Source organism: Schistocerca piceifrons, chromosome 1 (assembly GCF_021461385.2).
Source record: "Schistocerca piceifrons isolate TAMUIC-IGC-003096 chromosome 1, iqSchPice1.1, whole genome shotgun sequence".
Taxonomy (NCBI): Eukaryota; Metazoa; Arthropoda; class Insecta; order Orthoptera; family Acrididae; genus Schistocerca; species Schistocerca piceifrons.
Window position 1 is genome coordinate 845,895,068 of NC_060138.1, and position 21,754 is coordinate 845,916,821.

Genomic DNA, 21,754 nt, shown 5'->3' on the forward strand with positions numbered 1-21,754 from the left:
GGCTCTGAATTTTTTCTCTCTTCTCATTTTAAGCTTTTAAAGGTGCGATTTTATGGATGTAAACTTGCAATTTGTAATTCTAGTAATTTACCTTGTCTCTGTATTTATTTCTATAGTTACGCATTGTAATGTTGTAGTTTTGATTTTGTATTATTTGTCTTGTGACAGTATGTTCTACAGATCTGAAAATCTGAATGCCATGTCCTGATATACCGTATGTACAGATTATGACTTATGTAGTAGATATTTTTCTTATTTTTTCTGTGATATGTTATGGACCATATACTTCTATACATCTGTATTCTATCTTTTGGCATCATTTAACACCATTTGGCAAACACTATAGTTTGTCACAAAATATTGTAAAGATAATATTTTCAAATTTTATGAGGGGGATATTGTTAAGGGACACCCTCCTCTAGCATTACTTTTCCTCAACAGAAGTAGTCGATACTAAAAATAATTACAACTTTTTAAACACGTTAATATTATCTCCGCTTTTTCTCGAAAAAAATTTCATATGATTTTGTACATGATGTGGTATCTTTCAGACTATTACTTTATTTTTGTGGTTACACTCGATATGTACTAGTTCTATATGTACAGTTAACATTATCTTTTTAAGGTAATATTTGAAATTACAAAATATTCGGCACACTCAAAATTCCTGTTAATAATTGTTCAATCTGACAGTATCAATTATGGTTACTTCTGGATTCATTTATAAAATAATGACATAAATTGGTGGAGATTCATTTATCAAGAAAATCTGTAAACTCTTTGGAATATTGTTAGTACTGCAGAATGGAGGAGTAGTGGGCATGCCTCTGATGTGATTGGACAGGTTTTAATTTTGGCAATAACAATGTTTTTATATATCATTAAAAACGCAGTAGATAGTCACTGTCCACTTATCACAAAAAGATGCACCCCCAACAACAGAAAAACACCTCAGCACTCTAACAAGTGGTACACTCCTGCCCGCATCTCGTGGTCGTGCGGTAGCGTTCTCGCTTCCCACGCCCGGGTTCCCGGGTTCGATTCCTGGCGGGGTCAGGGATTTTCTCTGCCTCGTGATGGCTGGGTGTTGTGTGCTGTCCTTAGGTTAGTTAGGTTTAAGTAGTTCTAAGTTCTAGGGGACTGACGACCATAGATGTTAAGTCCCATAGTGCTCAGAGCCATTTGGTACACTCCAGAGCTCAAGCAAATGAGGACACTGCTACTTATACTAAAAAATAATAGTGATAAAAATGAGGAAGCCAGGAAACACTATGTGACTCTTATGAAGTTGTACAAATATGAAATAAAATCAGGTAAATGTAAAGTATATTATGAATATATTGCAGGCTCAAAAAATGCCTGTCAAGCAGCTTGGAATATAATAAAAAGTGAAATCAATATGAGTAAACTGGAAGCCACAGTGCCTATAGATTGCAAACATCCTTAACAAGTATTTCATAATTGTGCCATCTCTCATTCTTCTTCTTCTTCTACTTTGGGTAAACACAATTCTGATAATACTTCAGCTGGTGTATCCCTTCTTAAACAACAAGGACCAGCAACCAAGAAATTCTTTTGGTCAAAAATCACCTTTGGACACATTATCAAATCTATAAAGAAACTTAAAAACTCAGAAACAGAGGACTATTACGGACTTAGTAACAGTATTGTTAAACACACAGCCACTGCAATCTTAAAGCCACTAACATATTTGATGACTCGCATACCAGAAGAAGGAGTATTCCCTGAATGTCTGAAAATGACAGTTACACTCCCAATCTATAAGAAAGCTGGCAGAAAATGCCAAATAATTATAGACCTATATCAATAGTTCCCATTATATCAAAAGTAATAGAAGACTGCATACATAAACAAATTTACAATTATTTTGAAAGTAATGAATTATTGAGTAAGAACCAGTTTGGCTTTCGATCTGAACTATTGACAACCGAAGCAGTTGAATGCCTCCTTAGTAATATATATGAAGGATATGAAAATATGAAACTCACTTGTGCTACACTGTTAGATTTTACAAAAGCCTTCAACTCAGTCACACATGAAATAATGATAAAAAAACTAGAACATTATGGTATTGTAGATAAACCATTACAATTTTTTCAATCATACTTAAGCAATAGGGTACAATTAGTAAAAACAAACTATCAAAAGTCATCACCCATGAAAGTAAAGAGAGGAATTCCACAAGGCTCAGTGCTTGGCCCTTTCCTGTTCATTGTTTACATCAATGATTTCTCAAATTATATGCCATGCAACAATGTACGATGAGCTGATGATATGACACTAATAACAGATGGAGAAAATCTGCAAGATGTCATAGAATACAACAAAGTAGTAACTGAAATGAGCAGCGACTGGTGCAGAGCCAACCTTTTATCAATAAACAAATTGAAAACTGAAGAAATTTACTTCACCCTGAAACCAATTGAACAGAATACAAAAAAGTCAAGTTACTAGGTTCACATATAGATCAAAAACTTACATGGGATAGACACACAAATTATCTATGTGGCAAACTTGCTCTAACTCTCTTTCTATTACACAAGCTGAGACACGTTATTAGTAAAAATCTGCTAATCTCCACATACTTTGCTTTTTTCCATTCACAGCTGCAATACAGGGTACTTCTTTGGGGTAACTCAGTGGGTTCAAGTACCATCTTCAAGTGGCAGAAGAAAGCAGTCAGGTGCATTTTAGGACTACCACCAAGACAAAGTTGCAAAAATCATTTTCAAGAACTAAAGATAATGACACTACCAAATTTATATGTTTATAATTGTTTAATATATGCTAAAGAGAATGTAAAGAACTTTAACTTAAGATCTGAAGTGCATGTTCATAATACTCTAAATAATAGTAACATAGACCTACCATACACAAGGCTGACATTAACACAAAAGAGCCATAAATACCTTAGCTTGAAATTTTATAACACACTCCCAAAAGCTGTGAACGAACTACCGTTGAATAACTTTAAGCAGACAATAGAAGTGTGGCTCAAATGTACGCCATATTACTCACTTGATGAGTTTCTAAAAAGTGACACAAAAGAGATATGCTACATGAAACAAAAAACTGCTATGTGAATCATACATATATGTTTGTGACAGTAATGTACCAGCAAAGAAGTTTTACATGGATATGTAAGATGTACCATAAGTATATCTTGATACTATTGTATATTTAACTGTTATGATGGATTATTATTATTATTATTATTGTTTCTTTCTTTTTTTTCTCAGATGTTATGTCTGGTCAAAAATGGAAAGTGACAAGGACCTTGATCAAGCTTGACTTCCTTTTAACTGTACAGTATGTGTTATATTGCATTTAGGAACTTTCGGGTAATTTAACAAGTATCAATAATTACGGATTTCTGTAGTTGTATATATAAGTTTGGATGTAGCTGTATTGCATTGATGTACTGGTGGATATTGTGTGGTATGACTCCTGTAGTTGGTAGTATAATTGCTATAATGTCAACTTTATCCTGATGCCACATGTCCTTGACTTCCTCAGCCAGTTGGATGTATTTTTCAGTTTTTCCTCCTGTTTTCTTTTCTATATTTGTTATATTGGGTATGGATATTTCGATTAGTTGTGTTAATTTCTTCTTTTTATTGGTGAGTATGATGTCAGGCTTGTTATGTGGTGTTGTTTTATCTGTTATAATGGTTTTGTTCCAGTATAATTTGTATTCATCATTGTCCAGTACATCTTGTGGTGCATACTTGTACGTGGGAACGTGTTGTTTTATAAGTTTATGTTGTAAGGTAAGCTGTTGATGTATTATTTTTGCTACATTGTCATGTCTTCTGGGGTATTCTGTATTTGCTAGTATTGTACATCCGCTTGTTATGTGATCTACTGTTTCCATTTGTTGTTTGCAAAGTCTGCATTTATCTGTTGTGGTATTGGGATCTTTAATAATATGCTTGCTGTAATATCTGGTGTTTATTGTTTGATCCTGTATTGCAATCATGAATCCTTCCATCTCACTGTATATATTGCATTTTCTTAGCCATGTGTTGAATGCGTCTTGATCGATGTGTGGGTGTGTTAGATGATACGGGTGCTTGCCATGTAGTATTTTTTTTTTCCAATTTACTTTCTTCGTATCTGTTGATGTTATGTGATCTAGAGGGTTGTAGAAGTGGTTATGAAATTGCAGTGGCATAGCCGATGTATTTATATGAGTGATTGCTTTGTGTATTTTGCTAGTTTCTGCTCGTTCTAGAAAGAATTTTCTTAAATTGTCTACCTGTCCATAATGTAGGTTCTTTTTGTCGATAAATCCCCTTCCTCCTTCCTTTCTGCTTAACGTGAATCTTTCTGTTGCTGAATGTATGTGATGTATTCTATATTTGTGGCATTGTGATCGTGTAAGTGTATTGAGTGCTTCTAGATCTGTGTTACTCCATTTCACTACTCCAAATGAGTAGGTCAATATTGGTATAGCATAAGTATTTATAGCTTTTGTCTTGTTTCTTGCTGTCAATTCTGTTTTCAGTATTTTTGTTAGTCTTTGTCTATATTTTTCTTTTAGTTCTTCTTTAATATCTGTATTATCTATTCCTACTTTTTGTCTGTATCCTAGATATTTATAGGCATCTGTTTTTTCCATTGCTTCTATGCAGTCGCTGTGGTTATCCAATATGTAATCTTCTTGTTTAGTGTGTTTTCCCTTGACTATGCTATTTTTCTTACATTTGTCTGTTCCAAAAGCCATATTTATATCATTGCTGAATACTTCTGTTATCTTTAGTAATTGGTTCAGTTGTTGATTTGTTGCTGCCAGTAATTTTAGATCATCCATGTATAGCAAATGTGTGATTTTGTGTTGGTATGTTCCAGTAATATTGTATCCATAATTTGTATTATTTAGCATGTTGGATAGTGGGTTCAGAGCAAGGCAGAACCAGAAAGGACTTAATGAGTCTCCTTGGTATATTCCACGCTTAATCTGTATTGGCTGTGATGTGATATTATTTGAATTTGTTTGGATATTAAGTGTGCTTTTCCAATTTTTCATTACTATGTTTAGGAACTGTATCAATTTAGGATCTACTTTGTATATTTCCAATATTTGTAGTAACCATGAGTGGGGTACACTATCAAAAGCTTTTTGGTAATCAATGTATGCGTAGTGTAGCGACCTTTGTTTAGTTTTAGCTTGATATGTCACCCCTGCATCTATTATCAGTTGCTCTTTACATCCTCGTGCTCCTTTGCAACAGCCTTTTTGTTCTTCATTTATAATTTTGTTCTGTGTTGTATGTGTTATTAATTTCTGTGTAATGACTGAAGTTAATATTTTGTATAATGTTGGTAGGCATGTTATGGGGCGATATTTAGCTGGGTTTGCTGTGTCTGCTTGATCTTTAGGTTTCAAATAAGTTATTCCATGTGTAAGTGTATCAGGGAATGTGTATGGGACTGCAATGTAACTGTTAAATAATTTAGTTAGAAGTGAATGTGTTGAGGTGAACTTCTTTAGCCAGAAATATGCTATTTTATCTTTTCCAGGGGCTTTCCAATTGTGAGTAGAATTAATTGCTTGGGTGACTTCATGTTGCAAAATTATCACTTCAGGCATCCGCGGTATCATCTTGTATGTGTCTGGTTCTGCTTGTATCCACCGTACATGCCTGTTATGTTGTACCGGGTTTGACCTATGTTGCTCCAGAAGTGTTCCATGTCTGTTATGCTTGGTGGATTGTCTATTTTAATGTGTGTGTTATCTATTGTCTGGTAAAATTTCTTTTGGTTTGTCTTGAATGTTTGGTTTTGTTTCCTTCTATTTTCACTTCTAAGTCATTTGGCCAATGCTTGTAATTTCTGCTTCTTTTCATCTAATTGCTCTATCGCTTCTTGTTGTGAGATTTTACCTAACCTTTTTCGTTTTTTTTTTCTGAGATTTCATTTCTTATAAATTGTGTTAGCTGTCTGATGTCTTTTCCCAGTTTTTCTATTCTGATCTTGAGCCTGTGTTGCCATGCTGGTTTTGTGGATTTCTTCTGTGTGTTGGTTGGTTCTGATCTCTGCCTAGTGTGTATATTTAGTGTAGTGAGTGCTCCTATATAAACCAGTAGTTGTAACTCTTCCATAGTTGTGTTTTCATTTATTTTGTCGTGTATGATTGTATTGATAGTTTTTATTGTTGTTTCGACTTGTGGGTTATTTGGCGGTCTATGCAAGAATGGTCTAATGTCTGTATTTGTGTCTTTGTATTCTTTATATGTCAGCTGAAATTTCTCTTCTATATCTAACATGTGTGTCACTTCGTGTTCTATTTGTGCTTGTTCTGGTGGCTGTCTTAAGACATCGTTTTCCTCTGATTGTTTAACTGATGCATGTTGGTCTTTATTTGTTTGCTCTGGGATGTTTGAGTCCATTACTGTATTTTCTTCTTCTTCTGATTGCACATTATTTTGTTCTAGTATTTGTTGTACTTGTTGTTTGATGTTTTCTAATTCTGACTGGGGTATCCTGTTATTTTTTATTATTACACGGATCTGATCAGCTAGTCGTTGTTCTGTTAAAAATTTTAATTCTGGGTATCTGGTAATAAATGTTGCGTATACTTGTGATTTGTATCCAGTTGTGTTGGTTCCTAGGTTTGTTGCTTGGTAATAACAGAACATGAGGTGTCGATTATTATTATTATTATTATTATTATTATTATTATTATTATTATTATTACTATTGTGAATGAATAATTGTTGTATTATTAATATTACTTTAGCATGTGTATCTGCTTGCCCTGCACAGGTACAATTATGTACAATAATAATTATTGTAATTAAAAAAAATGTATTGAACACACTGATGATGCCAATTGTATGGAAAACATACTGAAAGGCAAATAAAGATTCTATTCTATTCTAATTTTTGACATTGAAGTGAAAATTGTAAAGGCAGTGTGATAGAGGAAAATGTAAAAGAATAAAAACTACAGAGATTTCTGCTCAGGCAATTTTTCAGACATTATTTACATCTATTGGAATGATGAGAACCTATAATGTCAAAAATCAGCGCCTAGACATGAAGAAATGGAGCCAACTGGGACAAAAGAAGCTATACTATAAGAAAATTACAAATTACACAAGGATATAAAACTAATTTAAGATACCTCAAAAATGTGTGTAAATACAAATTTTATGTGTATAATTGTAGGTATATTGTATATGATTTTGCTGACGAAATCCACACAATGTAAATTGTTACATGGATTAATAAAGAAATCAATCAATCAATCAAAAAAAGTAAAAAGTTTATTGTAAATCTTACTCCTCTCAAAGTTTATTAAAAGAGTTAATTATGAAGTCGGTGACAATCAACAAATGATGTGAGTGGAGGGTAGATTACAAGATTCTAAGTCAAGCCACAAAGTAGAGTAACTGAATTTGTTGCATTTAAGCAAGTGAGTTGATGGAGTCAAGTAGATGATGTAAGTGGGCATCTGCTGCGTTAAGCTGCTGCGAGTTGACTGGAGAAATTTTAGTACGGCTGTGAAGTGCCACTGTGTGACATGGCTGATGACGCAGGAGAGTTCACGACCAGTGTCAGGTTGAATCAGTGTACTGTTAGACAGGTCCAGTAGGGGCCAGAAATAGAAGCGAAATCATATCACACTCGAGACAAGATGGCAGCCGAGTGAGATCACAGGTATTTTCTTCGTCGCTAAAAGAACTTATTTAAGAGGAAATAGTGACAAATTTAAATTTCCTTTGTTTCGAATATTTGCTGTAGTGTCCGTTTGTGTCACAGAACTGAGTATTAGCGTCCCAGCAGGGCTTATTCTTGAAAAAACTTTGTGGTATCTGAAGTAACAATAATCACGACATAACCCGAAATTTTGCGTGACATAAAGAAAAAAAAAATTCTATTCAAGTTTTCTTGATAGTGCACAATTTGTTTAAGAAAGACAGTTACTAGTTTCATTAGTGTCTATTGTCACAATAAAAGTGTAATTAAAGTCTCTAAATCGTATTTAACTAACACATTTCGTATTATTTACTAGTTAGATAGACGCGATCTAGGCCTAAACTTTTCGAGTTATAAACGTTTAAAAACCTGACCAAACACGCTTGATAACGTAAATTCTCTAAAAGTAAAGTAATTACTAATTCATTCTTCTGTCATTGTATCTCTAAATCAGTACAAAAACGACAACAACCGCACGTAAGATCTTTGCGTCGTTTTTTGTTTACTTACATATTTTTGTTTACATACAGCCAATCTCGCATTCTTGACAAATTTAAAATATTCTTTAAACTTAATTATTCTTTCAAGGGATTTGTTGCCAGTCTTGTAGGAAATATTTTCACTGGGGGGGGGGGGGGGGGGGGCGGGAGAGGGCGAGGATGAAGTGGGGAGAATGTTGGGAGAACAGAAGAGGCTCTCTCCTGGAACTGCAGAGAATGCAGTAGGAACATTCTGATTGGGGAACAGGAAAGGAAAATCTGTGCAGTTGGAGGAAGGAAGGAAGGAACTGATAAGGATCAAGGGAGATATGGGGCAGAAGGGTGGCTGGGAACAAGCAGCTGGTAGGAGGATAGGAAGAAATAGAACGCAATCTGATAGTTTTATTATCAACACCAAAAACAGGTATCTACCACATTCAGAGTAAAGTGGAGAAGAGCCTCATGTAGAACAAGGAGCAAAAAGTGTGCAGCACACTTCAACTGAGGCCAAGAAGCCTAGGAATATACAAAATGTTAGGAAGAAGAAAGTGCTGCTGCTAGGTAGTAGCCATGGGAGAGGTCGAGGCACTGAGTTACAGGAGAGTTTAGGGGCAGTGTACTAGGCCACCAGTATCTTCAAGCCAAATGCATGGCTAAGTCAAGTGGTAGAGGACTTTGGGTTTTATGTAAGGACTCTACAAAAGAGGACCATGTAGTGATAGTGGGTGGAGCAGAAAACAGTTTGGACAGTGACGGGGCATATGACATTGCTGGTGACCTTGACAAGATAGCTTCCCTGACTCATGGCACTACCATACACTTTTTTGAGCTGTTCAGGCATCATGATCGACCACATCTTGATGGAGCTCTGAGCGAATCAGTGTGGGGTTAGGGATGGCTCTGAGGGCAGCCAACTTTGTTCCTTCGTTCATGTTTCTCTGGTGCCTGTCGGGACAGTCAACAGATGGGGTTTCATTAGGCATGGCCTACACCTAAACAGGACTGGAAAGGAAAGATTGGTACAGCTGATTCATGAAAGTATAGAGGGTGGATCTCAGGCTGCACATGGTCAAATACCTGTTACAATGGGCAGGAGAAGTAGGTCTTTTCTAGGATAAATCCAGAGAACAGGTTGCCCTGCCTAAAGGGTATCGCCAGCAGTTTAAAAAATTCTGAAACAACCATTCACAAGACAGATTTTAACACTTCAAATATCACACATAACAGATGTCACAAAGAAAAACAAACCATTGGAAAGAGTAGCATGGGGCATTTCACAGACTTAACAATCCTCCATCAAAACATGCAGTCAATAAAAAATACAATACAACTATTAGAAGTTGAGCTCCAATCTTTGAACTGCACACTAATTTGTATTACTGAGCATTGGTGTAGAGACACAAAAATCCAACATGTAGTATTATCATTGTATGAAATGGCAAATTCTTACTGCAGAGCTGCTTCAAGGGGTGGAGGATCATGCATTTATATCAGAAAAGGAACACAGTTCAAATCAAGACATGACCTCAGTACAGCTATTGAAGTATCAGCTATTGAATTAAGAGGACTTGATATCACCAAGAAATTAATCATTTTGTGTGTCTATAGATCTCCCAGTGGTAGTGTTGACACTTTTTTCAATAAATTAACAGAAGTTCTACATAAAATCTCAAGTACAAATGTCAGCGTAATTCTGTGTGGGGACATTAACATCAACACTAATATCATAAATGAATCCACCAGCACCCTCATAAATATCCCCCAAAGTTTTGGCATGTACATATTGGTCAATAGTGCAACAAGGATTACAGCAATCACCTCATCAGTAATTGACGATGAGGCCACAAATATGGACAGGGAAAAATGTGATGTAGCTGTAAAAAATCTCGAACTATCAGACCATCTCTGTCAAAAACAACAGTAAAATCAGGCATCAAATCATACCCTAAACTACAAGCCTACAAACGACATCTATCAGGAATCAAACTAAAAGATTTTTCAAAAGAACTAGCAAAACAAAGCTGCGATGAAGTGTATAAGGAAGCCAATATGAATAAGAAATTCTCCAAACTCTCCACGTTATTTAAATTGTACTTTGAAAAAGGTAATTCCAGAATTATACATGTCCATATCAACATCACATAAAAACAGATGGATAACGGCAGGTCCTCCCAAACACTTAAATATGTCAGGTCTATGAAAAAGAGTCATGATGATCCAGAATTCTTAAATTTCTATCATAGATACAAAATTATCTAAAGGAAGGTGCTGATTGGTGCAAAAAAGTCATTTAATGAGAAAATAATATATAATGCAGAGAATAAAAGCAAAGCAGTCTGGGATGTTATAAAAAAGGAAATGGGGAGAGGCAAAGAAACGCAGAGTGACATACTGCTAAGGGAGGGGGATAAGGTAATAAATGATCCACAACACTTAGCAAACTATGTACATGAGCATTTTTCAAGTATTTCAGAGAATTTAAAGCAAAAATTGCCCAAAACAAATATAACACCTGTAAATAATGTTGCACTAAATACAATGCTGTTACTTTCAACGACAGAGAATGAAGTCAATAAAACTGTTCAAAAACTAAAAAATAAAAAGTCACTAGGCTTAGATGAAGTACCGACGTGTGTACTAAAACAATGCATAGAGATTATACATGGCCCCTTAACAAATATAATTATGAATCCTTCACACTGGGGACATCTCCAGAGCAGTTAAAACAGGCAACAGCTATACAAGGCCGCTTAACAAATGTAAATAATGAATCCTTCACATCAGGGACATTTCCAGAGCAGTTAAAACAGGCAAGAGCTGTACCTTTGCTTAAGAAAAGTAATGCAGAAAACATAGAAAATTACTGGCCCATTTCCCTACTGTCACCATTCTCAAAAATAATAGAAACAATTATGAATGACAGATTAATGAATTACCTGAATAAATACACTCGTGTAAGCAAATCACAGTTTGGTTCTGAAGTGGCAAAAATATGGAGTCAGCCATAGTAGAATTCACAAAAGTTGTACTTGATGCTCTTGATAAAGATGAGTGTGTCACAGGCATATTTTTTGATCTTTCTAAGGTCTTTGATACAGTCAACCACAAGATTCTACTAAATAAATTAGAAGCATTGTGAATAAGAAGGGCAGTTAATGACTGGTTTCGATCATACCTAGCAGGTAGGGTACAAAGAGTAGAGATAACACATACTTTAAATAGATCCAAACATTTAATAAAACACTTATCAGAACCAAAATACATTAATATAGGGGTTCCGCAAGGTAGTATATTAGGACCAATACCATTCCTGATATACATCAATGACTTTCCCAGTAAAGTTACTCATGGTGAAAAAATTCACTTCGCTGATGATAGCAATATTGACTGTGTAACAAATGCAAAATTTCTAGGAGTGAATATTGACTCTCAGCTGAAGTGGTGTGAACACACAAAGGTACTTGCAAACAGAATGTCATCAGCATGTTATGCCCTTAGAATCCTATCATGAGTGTATAACATACAGTGTCTTTTAGTTACATACTATTCATATGTACAGTCAATTTTTAGCACAGCAGTTTGTTTTGTTGACACAGCTACATGATGGCTGTGGGCTGAGAAGAAGTAATATCACAGTCATGCACAGTAGTATTGTTGTCAACAAAATTGATGGATTGTTGGTGTTGGATAATGGTGAATATTCTGTCTGTCAGTTTAAGCCTGTAGACCAACAGTTCCCATTCAGTGGTAATCATCGCAAGTTTTAATTGAGATGGTAGTTTACCTACCCATAAAGTGGATGATCAGGCAGGAATAGAGAGTCGACTAATGTTCATAAAGAGTATCATAGTTCTAATGGGGTTCTGTTTCTTACCTGTTCATTATAAGTCACTTTTTGTAGTTGTTTTCTGATGCCCTTGAGAGGTGTTGTATGAAAGCTGATTTCACTGTAAAATGTGTGCTGTTTTCTGGTGCTGAAAGGATAATGTCACTTACGATGTCTGCACGTTCACCCCAATGGCTGAGCAGCATGACGGATTTTGCCAAGAATGCTGTCCATTATAACAAATCAAACAGTGACGGAGATGCAGTGTGGTGAGGATGCTGTCCACTATGTTGAATCAAACTGATGGCTGTTTGGGCCAGAATGGCAGTTGCTTAGGATTGCACTAAATTGGTTGTAGACGTCATTAAAGAGTAGAGATGCCATAAAAGAATTAGTAGCAGTTACACAGGCAAATATCCCATATATGTACATGATGCAGTTGATAAAAAAGGCAGACTGTGCATCTTTGTGGCTGGCTGTGTCAGCACTGGGTGACAAATTAGTTTGCAAGACACAAGAGAGCCGTTGCTTACAGCAGGTGATCACAGATATGATCAGTCAAGCAGTAATGGTTCAGAATGGACCACCTGCAAAACGGGAATGGTGGCAAAGTCACACAATAAGTCAATCATAAGATGCCATTGTTCAGCATTATTAGTAATTGTCAATGCACTGCGATGGTGAGGGTCACTGTCACTTTTGAAGAATATGCTTTGTTGGAGGGTGAGTTGTGGAGCACTATATGCCACAGCACTGCACTCATTTATGTAATTCACAAATTTTGATGCACAATGGTTGTATTTTCACTGTGTAGTATCCAGTCCAATGTGTATATATTGTAATTTGCCATCGTTCTGGGTCACCAATGTAAATTTGTAGGGTGAGGGTATGGCACAGAGTATACATGTGATTCAGGATTAAAAGCTCATGCTTGGAGGGGTGATAGTGTTAGTGATTCTGAACAAGAAACTTCACATGGACATATGCCCTACTCTGAATGTTTTCTGAGATAGAATACATTTAATATCACTTTTGTACATTTTTCTTTAATAATACTAAAACCACACCCATCAGTTATAATGTTCTGCTGTACAAAATGAAACAACAATAAATTTCCTACAAAAAAGGTCCTATTTGCTTTTACTCTAGGATTAATAGCTGTGTGAAGAGAATGCGAGAATACTGAAAATCTCACGTGATGCACATGTGCTGTAGCTTAGGTAATTTCTGTATGCCAGCTCGAGATAATTTCCTGATTGGATGGACAACGAGTGTCCTACATCAAATTGTTTACCTCAACTTCCTTTACACTCCTGTGGTACATTGTAAACAGTGATAGAGTCTGAATAAATTAAAAAATAATTAATAAATAACACTATATGTGTTATAGATCAGAGACTATCCAGAATGGGGCATATGACCATATGAAGTTTTTGTTCAGAATCATTAACACAATCACCCCTCAAAGCACATACCTTTCCACCTGCTCAACCTGTACATATGACACAATATGGTATGGAAACAATAATTTATTATGCTCAAATGGTACACAGTGAGAAAGCAAAGCTACATCATTAGAAACCACGGAGCACACTGTAACCGCACAGTTAGCACCAAAGTTTGTCCATTTTGATGGAGGTTACATAAGGTGGTGTCCCACAACTGGTAGTGGTACAAGCTACACTCCTCCATGCACCATTGTGTAGTTTAAGTAGCATGTAAGAAGATGTAGATGTGATGAACCATGGACCTTGCCGTTGGTGGGGAGGCTTTCGTGCCTCAGCGATACAGACGGCCGTACCATAGGTGCAACCACAATGGAGGGGTATCTGTTGAGAGGCCAGACAAACGTGTGGTTCCTGAAGAGGGGCAGCAGCCTTTTCAGTAGTTGCAGGGGCAACAGTCTGGACGATTGACTGATCTGGCCTTGCAACACTAACCAAAATGGCCTTGCTGTGCTGGTACTGCGAACGGCTGAAAGCAAAAGGAAACTACAGCCGTAATTTTTCCCAAGGGCATGCAGCTTTACTGTATGGTTAGATGATGATGGTGTCCTCTTGGGTAAAATATTCCGGAGGTAAAATAGTCCCCCATTTGGATCTCTGGGCGGGGACTACTCAAGACAACGTCGTTATCAGGAGAAAGAAAACTGGCATTCTATGGATCGGAGCGTGGAATGTCAGAACCCTTAATCGGGCAGGTAGGTTAGAAAATTTAAAAAGGGAAATGGATAGGTTGAAGTTAGATATAGTGGGAATTAGAGAAGCTCAGTGGCAGGAGGAACAAGACTTTTGGTCAGGCGAATACAGGGTTATAAATACAAAATCAAATAGGGGTTATGCAGGAGTAGGTTTAATAATGAATCAAAAAATAGGAGTGTGGGTAAGCTACTACCAACAGCATAGTGAACGCATTATTGTGGCCAAGATAGACACGAAGCCCAAGCCTACTACAATAGTACAAGTTTATATGCCAACTAGCTCTGCAGATGATGAAGAAATTGATGAAATGTATGATGAGATAAAAGAAATTATTCAGGTAGTGAAGGGAGACGAAAATTTAATAGTCATGGGTGACTGGAATTCGAGAGTAGGAAAAGGGAGAGAAGGAAACATAGTGGGTGAATATGGATTGGGGGAGAGAAATGAAAGAGGAAGCCGTCTGGTAGAATTTCGCACAGAGCATAACTTAATCATAGCTAACACTTGGTTCAAGAATGGATAAACTTACTAAACCAGAGCTTGTACAGAGTTTCAGGGAGAGCATAAGGGAATAATTGACAGGAATGGGGGAAAGAAGAAGAATGTGTAGGTCTGAGGGATGAAGTAGTGAAGGCAGCAGAGGATCAAGTAGGTAAAAAGACGAGGGCTAGTAGAAATCCTTGGGTAACAGAAGAAATATTGAATTTAATTGATGAAAGGAGAAAATATTTTAAAAAACACAGTAAAAGAAGCAGGCAAAAGGGAATACAAACGTCTCAAAAATGAGATCGTCAGGAAGTGCAAATTGGCTAAGCAGGGATGGCTAGAGGACAAATGTAAGACTGTAGAGGCTTATCTCACTAGGGGTAAGATAGATACTGCCTACAGGAAAATTAAAGAGACCTTTGGAGAAAAGAGAGCCACTTGTATGAATATCAAGAGCTCATATGGAAACCCAGTTCTAAGTAAAGAAGGGAAAGCAGAAAGGTGGAAGGAGTATATAGAGGGTCTATACAAGGGCGATGTACTTGAGGACAATATTATGGAAATGGAAGAGGATGTAGATGAAGATGAAATGGGAGATACAATACTGCGTGAAGAGTTTGACAGAGCACTGAAAGACCTGAGCCGAAACAAGGCCCCGGGAGTAGACAACATTCCATTGGAACTACTGATGGCCTTGGGAGAGCCAGTCCTGACAAAACTCTACCATCTGGTAAGCAAGATATATGAGACAGGTGAAATACCCTCAGACTTCAAGAAGAATATAATAATTCCAATCCCAAAGAAAGCAGGTGTTGACAGATGTGAAAATTACCGAACTATCAGCTTAATAAGTCACAGCTGCAAAATACTAACACGAATTCTTTACAGACGAATGGAAAAACTAGTAGAAGCCAACCTCAGGGAAGATCAGTTTGGATTCCGTAGAAACACTGGAACACGTGAGGCAATACTGACCTTACGACTTATCTTAGAAGAAAGATTAAGGAAAGGCAAACCTACGTTTCTAGCATTTGTAGACTTAGAGAAAGCTTTTGACAATGTTGACTGGAATACTCTCTTTCAAATTCTAAAGGTGGCAGGGGTAAAATACAGGGAGCGAAAGGCTATTTACAACTTGTACAGAAACCAGACGGCAGTTATAAGAGTCGAGGGACATGAAAGGGAAGCAGCAGTTGGGAAGGGAGTAAGACAGGGTTGTAGCCTCTCCCCGATGTTGTTCAATCTGTATATTGAGCAAGCAGTAAAGGAAACAAAAGAAAAATTCGGAGTAGGTATTAAAATTCATGGAGAAGAAATAAAAACTTTGAGGTTCGCCGATGACATTGTAATTCTGTCAGAGACAGCAAAGGACTTGGAAGAGCAGTTGAACGGAATGGACAGTGTCTTGAAAGGACAATATAAGATGAACATCAACAAGAGCAAAACGAGGATAATGGAATGTAGTCGAATTAAGTCGGGTGATGCTGAGGGAATTAGATTAGGAAATGAGACACTTAAAGTAGCAAAGGAGTTTTGTTATTTGGGGAGCAAAATAACTGATGATGGTTGAAGTAGAGAGGATATAAAATGTAGACTGGCAATGGCAAGGAAAGTGTTTCTGAAGAAGAGAAATTTGTTAACATCGAGTATAGATTTAAGTGTCAGGAAGTCGTTTCTGAAAGTATTTGTATGGAGTGTAGCCATGTATGGAAGTGAAACATGGACAATAAATAGTTTGGACAAGAAGAGAATAGAAGCTTTCAAAATGTGGTGCTACAGAAGAATGCTGAAGATTAGATGGGTAGATCACATAACTAATGAGGAGGTATTGAATAGAATTGGGGAGAAGAGGAGTTTGTGGCACAACTTGACAAGAAGAAGGGACCGGTTGGTAGGACATGTTCTGAGGCATCAAGGGATCACAAATTTAGCATTGGAGGGCACTGTGGAGGGTAAAAATCATAGAGGGAGACCAAGATATGAATACACTAAGCAGATTCAGAAGGATGTAGGTTGTAGTAAGTACTGGGAGATGAAAAAGCTTGCACAGGACAGAGTAGCATGGAGAGCTGCATCAAACCAGTCTCAGGACTGAAGACAACAACAACAACAACAACAACAACAGATAATGTTATGCCCAAGTATTGGTAGGAGTTGATTGATTGCAACTGTGATCCATTGATATTATAGTTATAGGATGCTACACCATTTCATTTTGTGAAGTGCACAATTTTACATTTCTGAACATTTAAGGCAAGTTGACAATTTTTGTGTCATTTTGAAATCTTATTAAGTTTTGACTGAATATTTGTGCAGTTTCTATCAAACTGTACTTCATTACAGACAACTGCATCATCTGTGAAAATCTGATTTCATCCTACTGTTGTCCGCAAAGTATACAACAAGAACAGCAAGGGTCCCAGCACACTCCCCTGGGGACACCCAAAATTACTTCTACTCTGTCAATGGTTATCCATCCAAGAGAACTTACTGTATCCTCCCTACCAAACAAACCTCATCCAGCCACAAATTTTGCTCGATACTCCATACAATTGTACTTTTGATAATAAGTGTAGATGTGTTACTGAGTCAAATACTTTTCAGAAATTGAAAAATACTGCACCTACCTGATTATCCTGGTCAATGACTTTCAGTGTGTCATGTGAGAAAAGTGTGTGTTGATGTGTTGAGTTTCACATGATCTATGTTTTCAAAATCTGTGCTGGTTGACGTGGAAGAGGTCATTCTGTTCAAGATTCATCACTGTGTTTGAGCTAAGAATATGTTCTAAGATTCTACAACAGATAAATGTCAAGGATATTGGATGGTAGTTTTGTTGATATTGTCTGCTACCCTCCTGGAAGACATGTGCAACAAGTCCTTTCTTCCAACAGTAGCACACTGTTTTCTGTTTGAAAGATCTATGGTAAATTATAGTGAAAAGAGGGGTTAATGCAGTATAGAATCAGAAAGGGTTTCCATCAGGCCCTAGATGTTTGTTCAGTTTTAATTATTTCTGCTGTTATCAATGCAATTGACACTTACACCCATTTCACTCATCTTTCCAGTGATAAGACAGTTAAACTGGGGTAATTCTCCTGGGTTTTCTTAACAAAGGAACATTTGATGATGGAGTTGAGTATTTCTGCTTTTGCTTTGCTACCCTCAATTTCAGTTTCTGTTTCATCCACGGGTAGCTGAACACTAACATTGGTGCCCCTAGCAGCCTTTACATAAGAAAGAATTCCTTTGATTTTAACGGAAGATCATTTTGTGAATATTCTGCTGTGGTAGTCATTGAAGACTTCATCACCACTCTCTTGACAGCCAAATATATTACAGTCAGCATCTCTCAGTCTATAAGCCTATGCTTTGTTTTTCATCTATTATGCAGTATCTCTGTTCATTTAGATGTTTGTTTACGATGACTATATACAGTGAAGGATCCCTCCCATCATGAACTGTTCTTCCAGGTACATATCTACCCAGTGCATGGTTATTTATTCCTTTAAACTTGAGCCATACTTCCTCATGTTCTGATCTAAAACCTTCAAGTTCTTCATTGTAATGTATCATTACTGTTTCATTATCTAGTGTACTGAAAGTATAAACCTCTCTACTTACTTCAGTTCCTGTTGTTGCTACAACTGCCACATTGTCACTGATGCCAGTTTTTATGTGGATGCCCTAAAATAGATCATATTTATTGTTGCCATTACATCTAACATATTCCCATCATAAGTGGGTTTCCAAACCATCTGCTCTAGGTAGTTTTCAGAGGAGGCAGTTAGTAAGATTTCACAGGGGATCTTGTCACATCTACAACTAACAAACCTGTAATTATCCCAATTGATTGTTGGATGGTTAAAGTCCCCTCTGAAGATTATAGTGTGGCTGAGAAACCTACATACAACTGAATGGAGCTTTTCTCTAAAGTTTTCATTTTAAAGATGTGAGTCTGGCTGTTAATAGAAGGATTCAATTACAATTTTATGTCCACCCCTGATACTGACTCTTACGCAAACAATCTTGCAAGGAGTTTTGATTTCTGTTTTGTTCAATTTGAATTTCTTGTCTATTGTGACAAATACACTACCTTCATTTCCCATTACTTTATCCTTTCAATAATTTGTTAAGATTTTAAATTGTATATTTTCCCAGTATTTAAGCTGCATCATGGGGTAGTTGAAACTTTAAATATTTGAAGATGATCAGAATTTTTTGTGGTTAGAGTTTTAGCTCAATCATGATGTGACTGGATGCTGAAAAATTTTATTCATGGATGATATGATGAAAATTAATGTCCATTAAATAAGTAATAGCAGAGAGTATTTATTGCTAAAGTATGTGATATTTTTCCTTAAATATAAGACAAGTCTCTCAAAATTAAGTTATTTTGTTTCAGCTTTTTTAGTTTTCTCTGACAAATTATGTGTAGCACATATTTTGGTGTAAACTTCTGCTTTATGACATTATCTAGAGTTGGCCATCACCTTTATTGTAAGAGAGTGTAGGCACTGGTAACTTCTATCACAACATGTGCATCTTGGTTTACACCTGGAGATCTTAATATATGCTTCTGTAATCCTTGCTGCCATTCTATATATTCTGCTTTTAGCTTTTCAGAAAAGACACTGATAAGAATGCAGTGTTGCTGTTGTACTCTCAAAGATTCTCTAATGTTTATGAAAGACGTATGTGAATTTTTAGCTGTGTGCCAATAATATAAAAATGCTACTGTCACTGATCATTCTGCAGCATGAAACATGATTCACTGTGGTAGATGACAGTCTTTTTTTATCAGTAAGCTATAATACATAATCTATGCTAAACTATTGCTCTGGATCATTTCAAGATGAAGAAGGGCACTTACTAACCTTACATCCAGTTGTGCTTTCCCTTGATAAAAAGTAAGGTTTAGACGTGTTTCCTTGAGGTTTGAACAGTGATCATCAACAATCAGTGCTGCTGCCTTATCTCTGTGATCATGTTCAATGAAATATTTGGTAGACCGCAGTAAGCGGAGCTGTTCATTTGTCTGTTCCAAAGTATTATGAAGCAATTTATGAGCATTCTCAATAGTTTGAGCTTCCTTGTGAAGTGAGTTTTCTACAGCATCATGCACCAAATCAATTCCCAATCGATTTCCCCTATAGAACCACGCACATAAAACCAACATAATTATTATGCACAAGGTGGCAAAAATAATTGCATGAATATTTAATTATTTAAGTTTCAAACTGTACAAGAATCACTATTTGCATGAATATTTAATTATTTAAGTTTCAAACTGTACAAGAATCACTATTTAACATACACATGCTACTGTCACTTCTATAGAAAATATTATTTGTTATCTAAGGAAAAATGCTTTAAATTTGAAACCAAAAACAGTATTTATTCTTTGTACTTATTGCAGGTGAACACATGAATTAATTTGGAAATAACTGTTTATTACCTGAAATTCACTTACCTAAGAATAATACACTTCTTGACAATACTGAGAGCCTGTTGAATCAAAGACTCCATAGTGCATAGTACACGTTCCTTATACATCTTCAGCAGTTCCTCTTCCTTGCAGCATTGTTCTTTTTGTTTTTCCAGTTCCTTTTTATGAAACTGGATGTCTGTTATTCGTTCCTTTAACTTTATGTCAACTTCTTTCTGTAAGGAAAGTTGTGAGTCTGTATTACTAAATGACTAACCCAGTTCAGTTTCAGGGATGATGGTATAGCATGAAATATTGCAGTACTGTTTCTCAGACATTGCGTTGACAATCAACATGCTCATTTAATTCATAATGAATTCAAAAATCATGATAATGGCTCCACATCAGCTGTAGAATATTTCAGAATAAACGAAAATTTGTGTTAGAATGGAATTCAAACACACATTTCCCACTTGTCACAAACAGTCACCTGAAACGTGGGACATAGGGAAAGGCAGGATCGGGTGTGGACCGGGCCTTACTCAGTTACTGTTCATGGCTCAGTTTTTTTTCTAATCACATACACTTTAGTCTAATAAGAAATTCTTAAGCAAGTTGCACTCACAGCTGAAGGCCTTATTGACTAGAAATTCATATTATTTGTCGGCTGAATGCCTCAATAGTAATAACTCCAAACAATTTGATGGCTGAAGGCCTGGATAGCAAATTCTTAAAAACAGTTAAACTTCTCCAAGAGATACTTCAATACTTTTAAAAAAATAATCAACAAAATTTCACTATTAAGAGACAATATCTAATTAAAAATTCTTAAGACAAATTGTATTCATGGCTGAAGGCCTTATTGATCAGAAATTCAAATTATTTGTCGGCTGAAGGCCCCAATAGTAATAACTCAAAATTAAAATAGTTTTTTGAAAAAAAAAAAAAAAAAGAAGTCATCATCATCTGATCGAACCAAGAGAGAAGTGGTTGGACTTCACCAATAAACACAAGGAATTCACTGATTAATAATAAGAACTGGAGGATGGCTAATTAATTTCACCAACTCCAAACACTCCACTCATTGCACTTCGTCTCAGTGACCCTGCGAGTAAGAACGAGCGAACAAATGGCGTGATCTCAAAATAGTGGAGGTTTCACCACTGAGTTAATGTTCACTCAACTCAAACATTCTGGGTCCGGTAGACAACGAGGTTGTGGCCTCGAAACTACAGCCCCTCAATCCGGCAGTGGCTGTGTGCCGCCAGCGGTCCCAGCATGTCTTGCACTGCCAGTCCTCACTGCTGCTACGTCCCAACCGAACCCCCAACATACTCCAACCCAGAAAACACTTGACATCCTTCCAAAGATAGTACCATGACACTAGGTATTGATAACCACTGCTGCTGCCACTCGTGGACACACAACGCTAGCAAACGTAGTGGCGCCAATAAACAAAAGAAGAAAACGAGATGCCACTATCCCTATTTGCACGATGCCAACCTACTAACAGCACCAACATGAGCCACAACATTGCTCATAACCATAACTGTTTCAGCTATCCAAACACACTTCCAGGAGCAGCTCAAATCTCCATCTGTCTAGATAT

General features: G+C 36.6%; 1 protein-coding gene across 1 annotated transcript in view; it reads right to left on the reverse strand.

The window, feature by feature from the left end:
- LOC124715407 (tektin-1) overlaps positions 1-21,754 on the reverse strand; it is a 212,688-nt gene that overhangs the window by 107,580 nt on the left and 83,354 nt on the right. Inside the window, exons 4-5 of the mRNA XM_047243095.1 lie at positions 20,191-20,381; positions 19,595-19,867 (exon numbers count right to left, since the gene is read on the reverse strand). Coding sequence (XP_047099051.1) covers positions 19,595-19,867; positions 20,191-20,381 — 464 coding nt within the window. The remainder of the gene's footprint in view (positions 1-19,594; positions 19,868-20,190; positions 20,382-21,754) is intronic.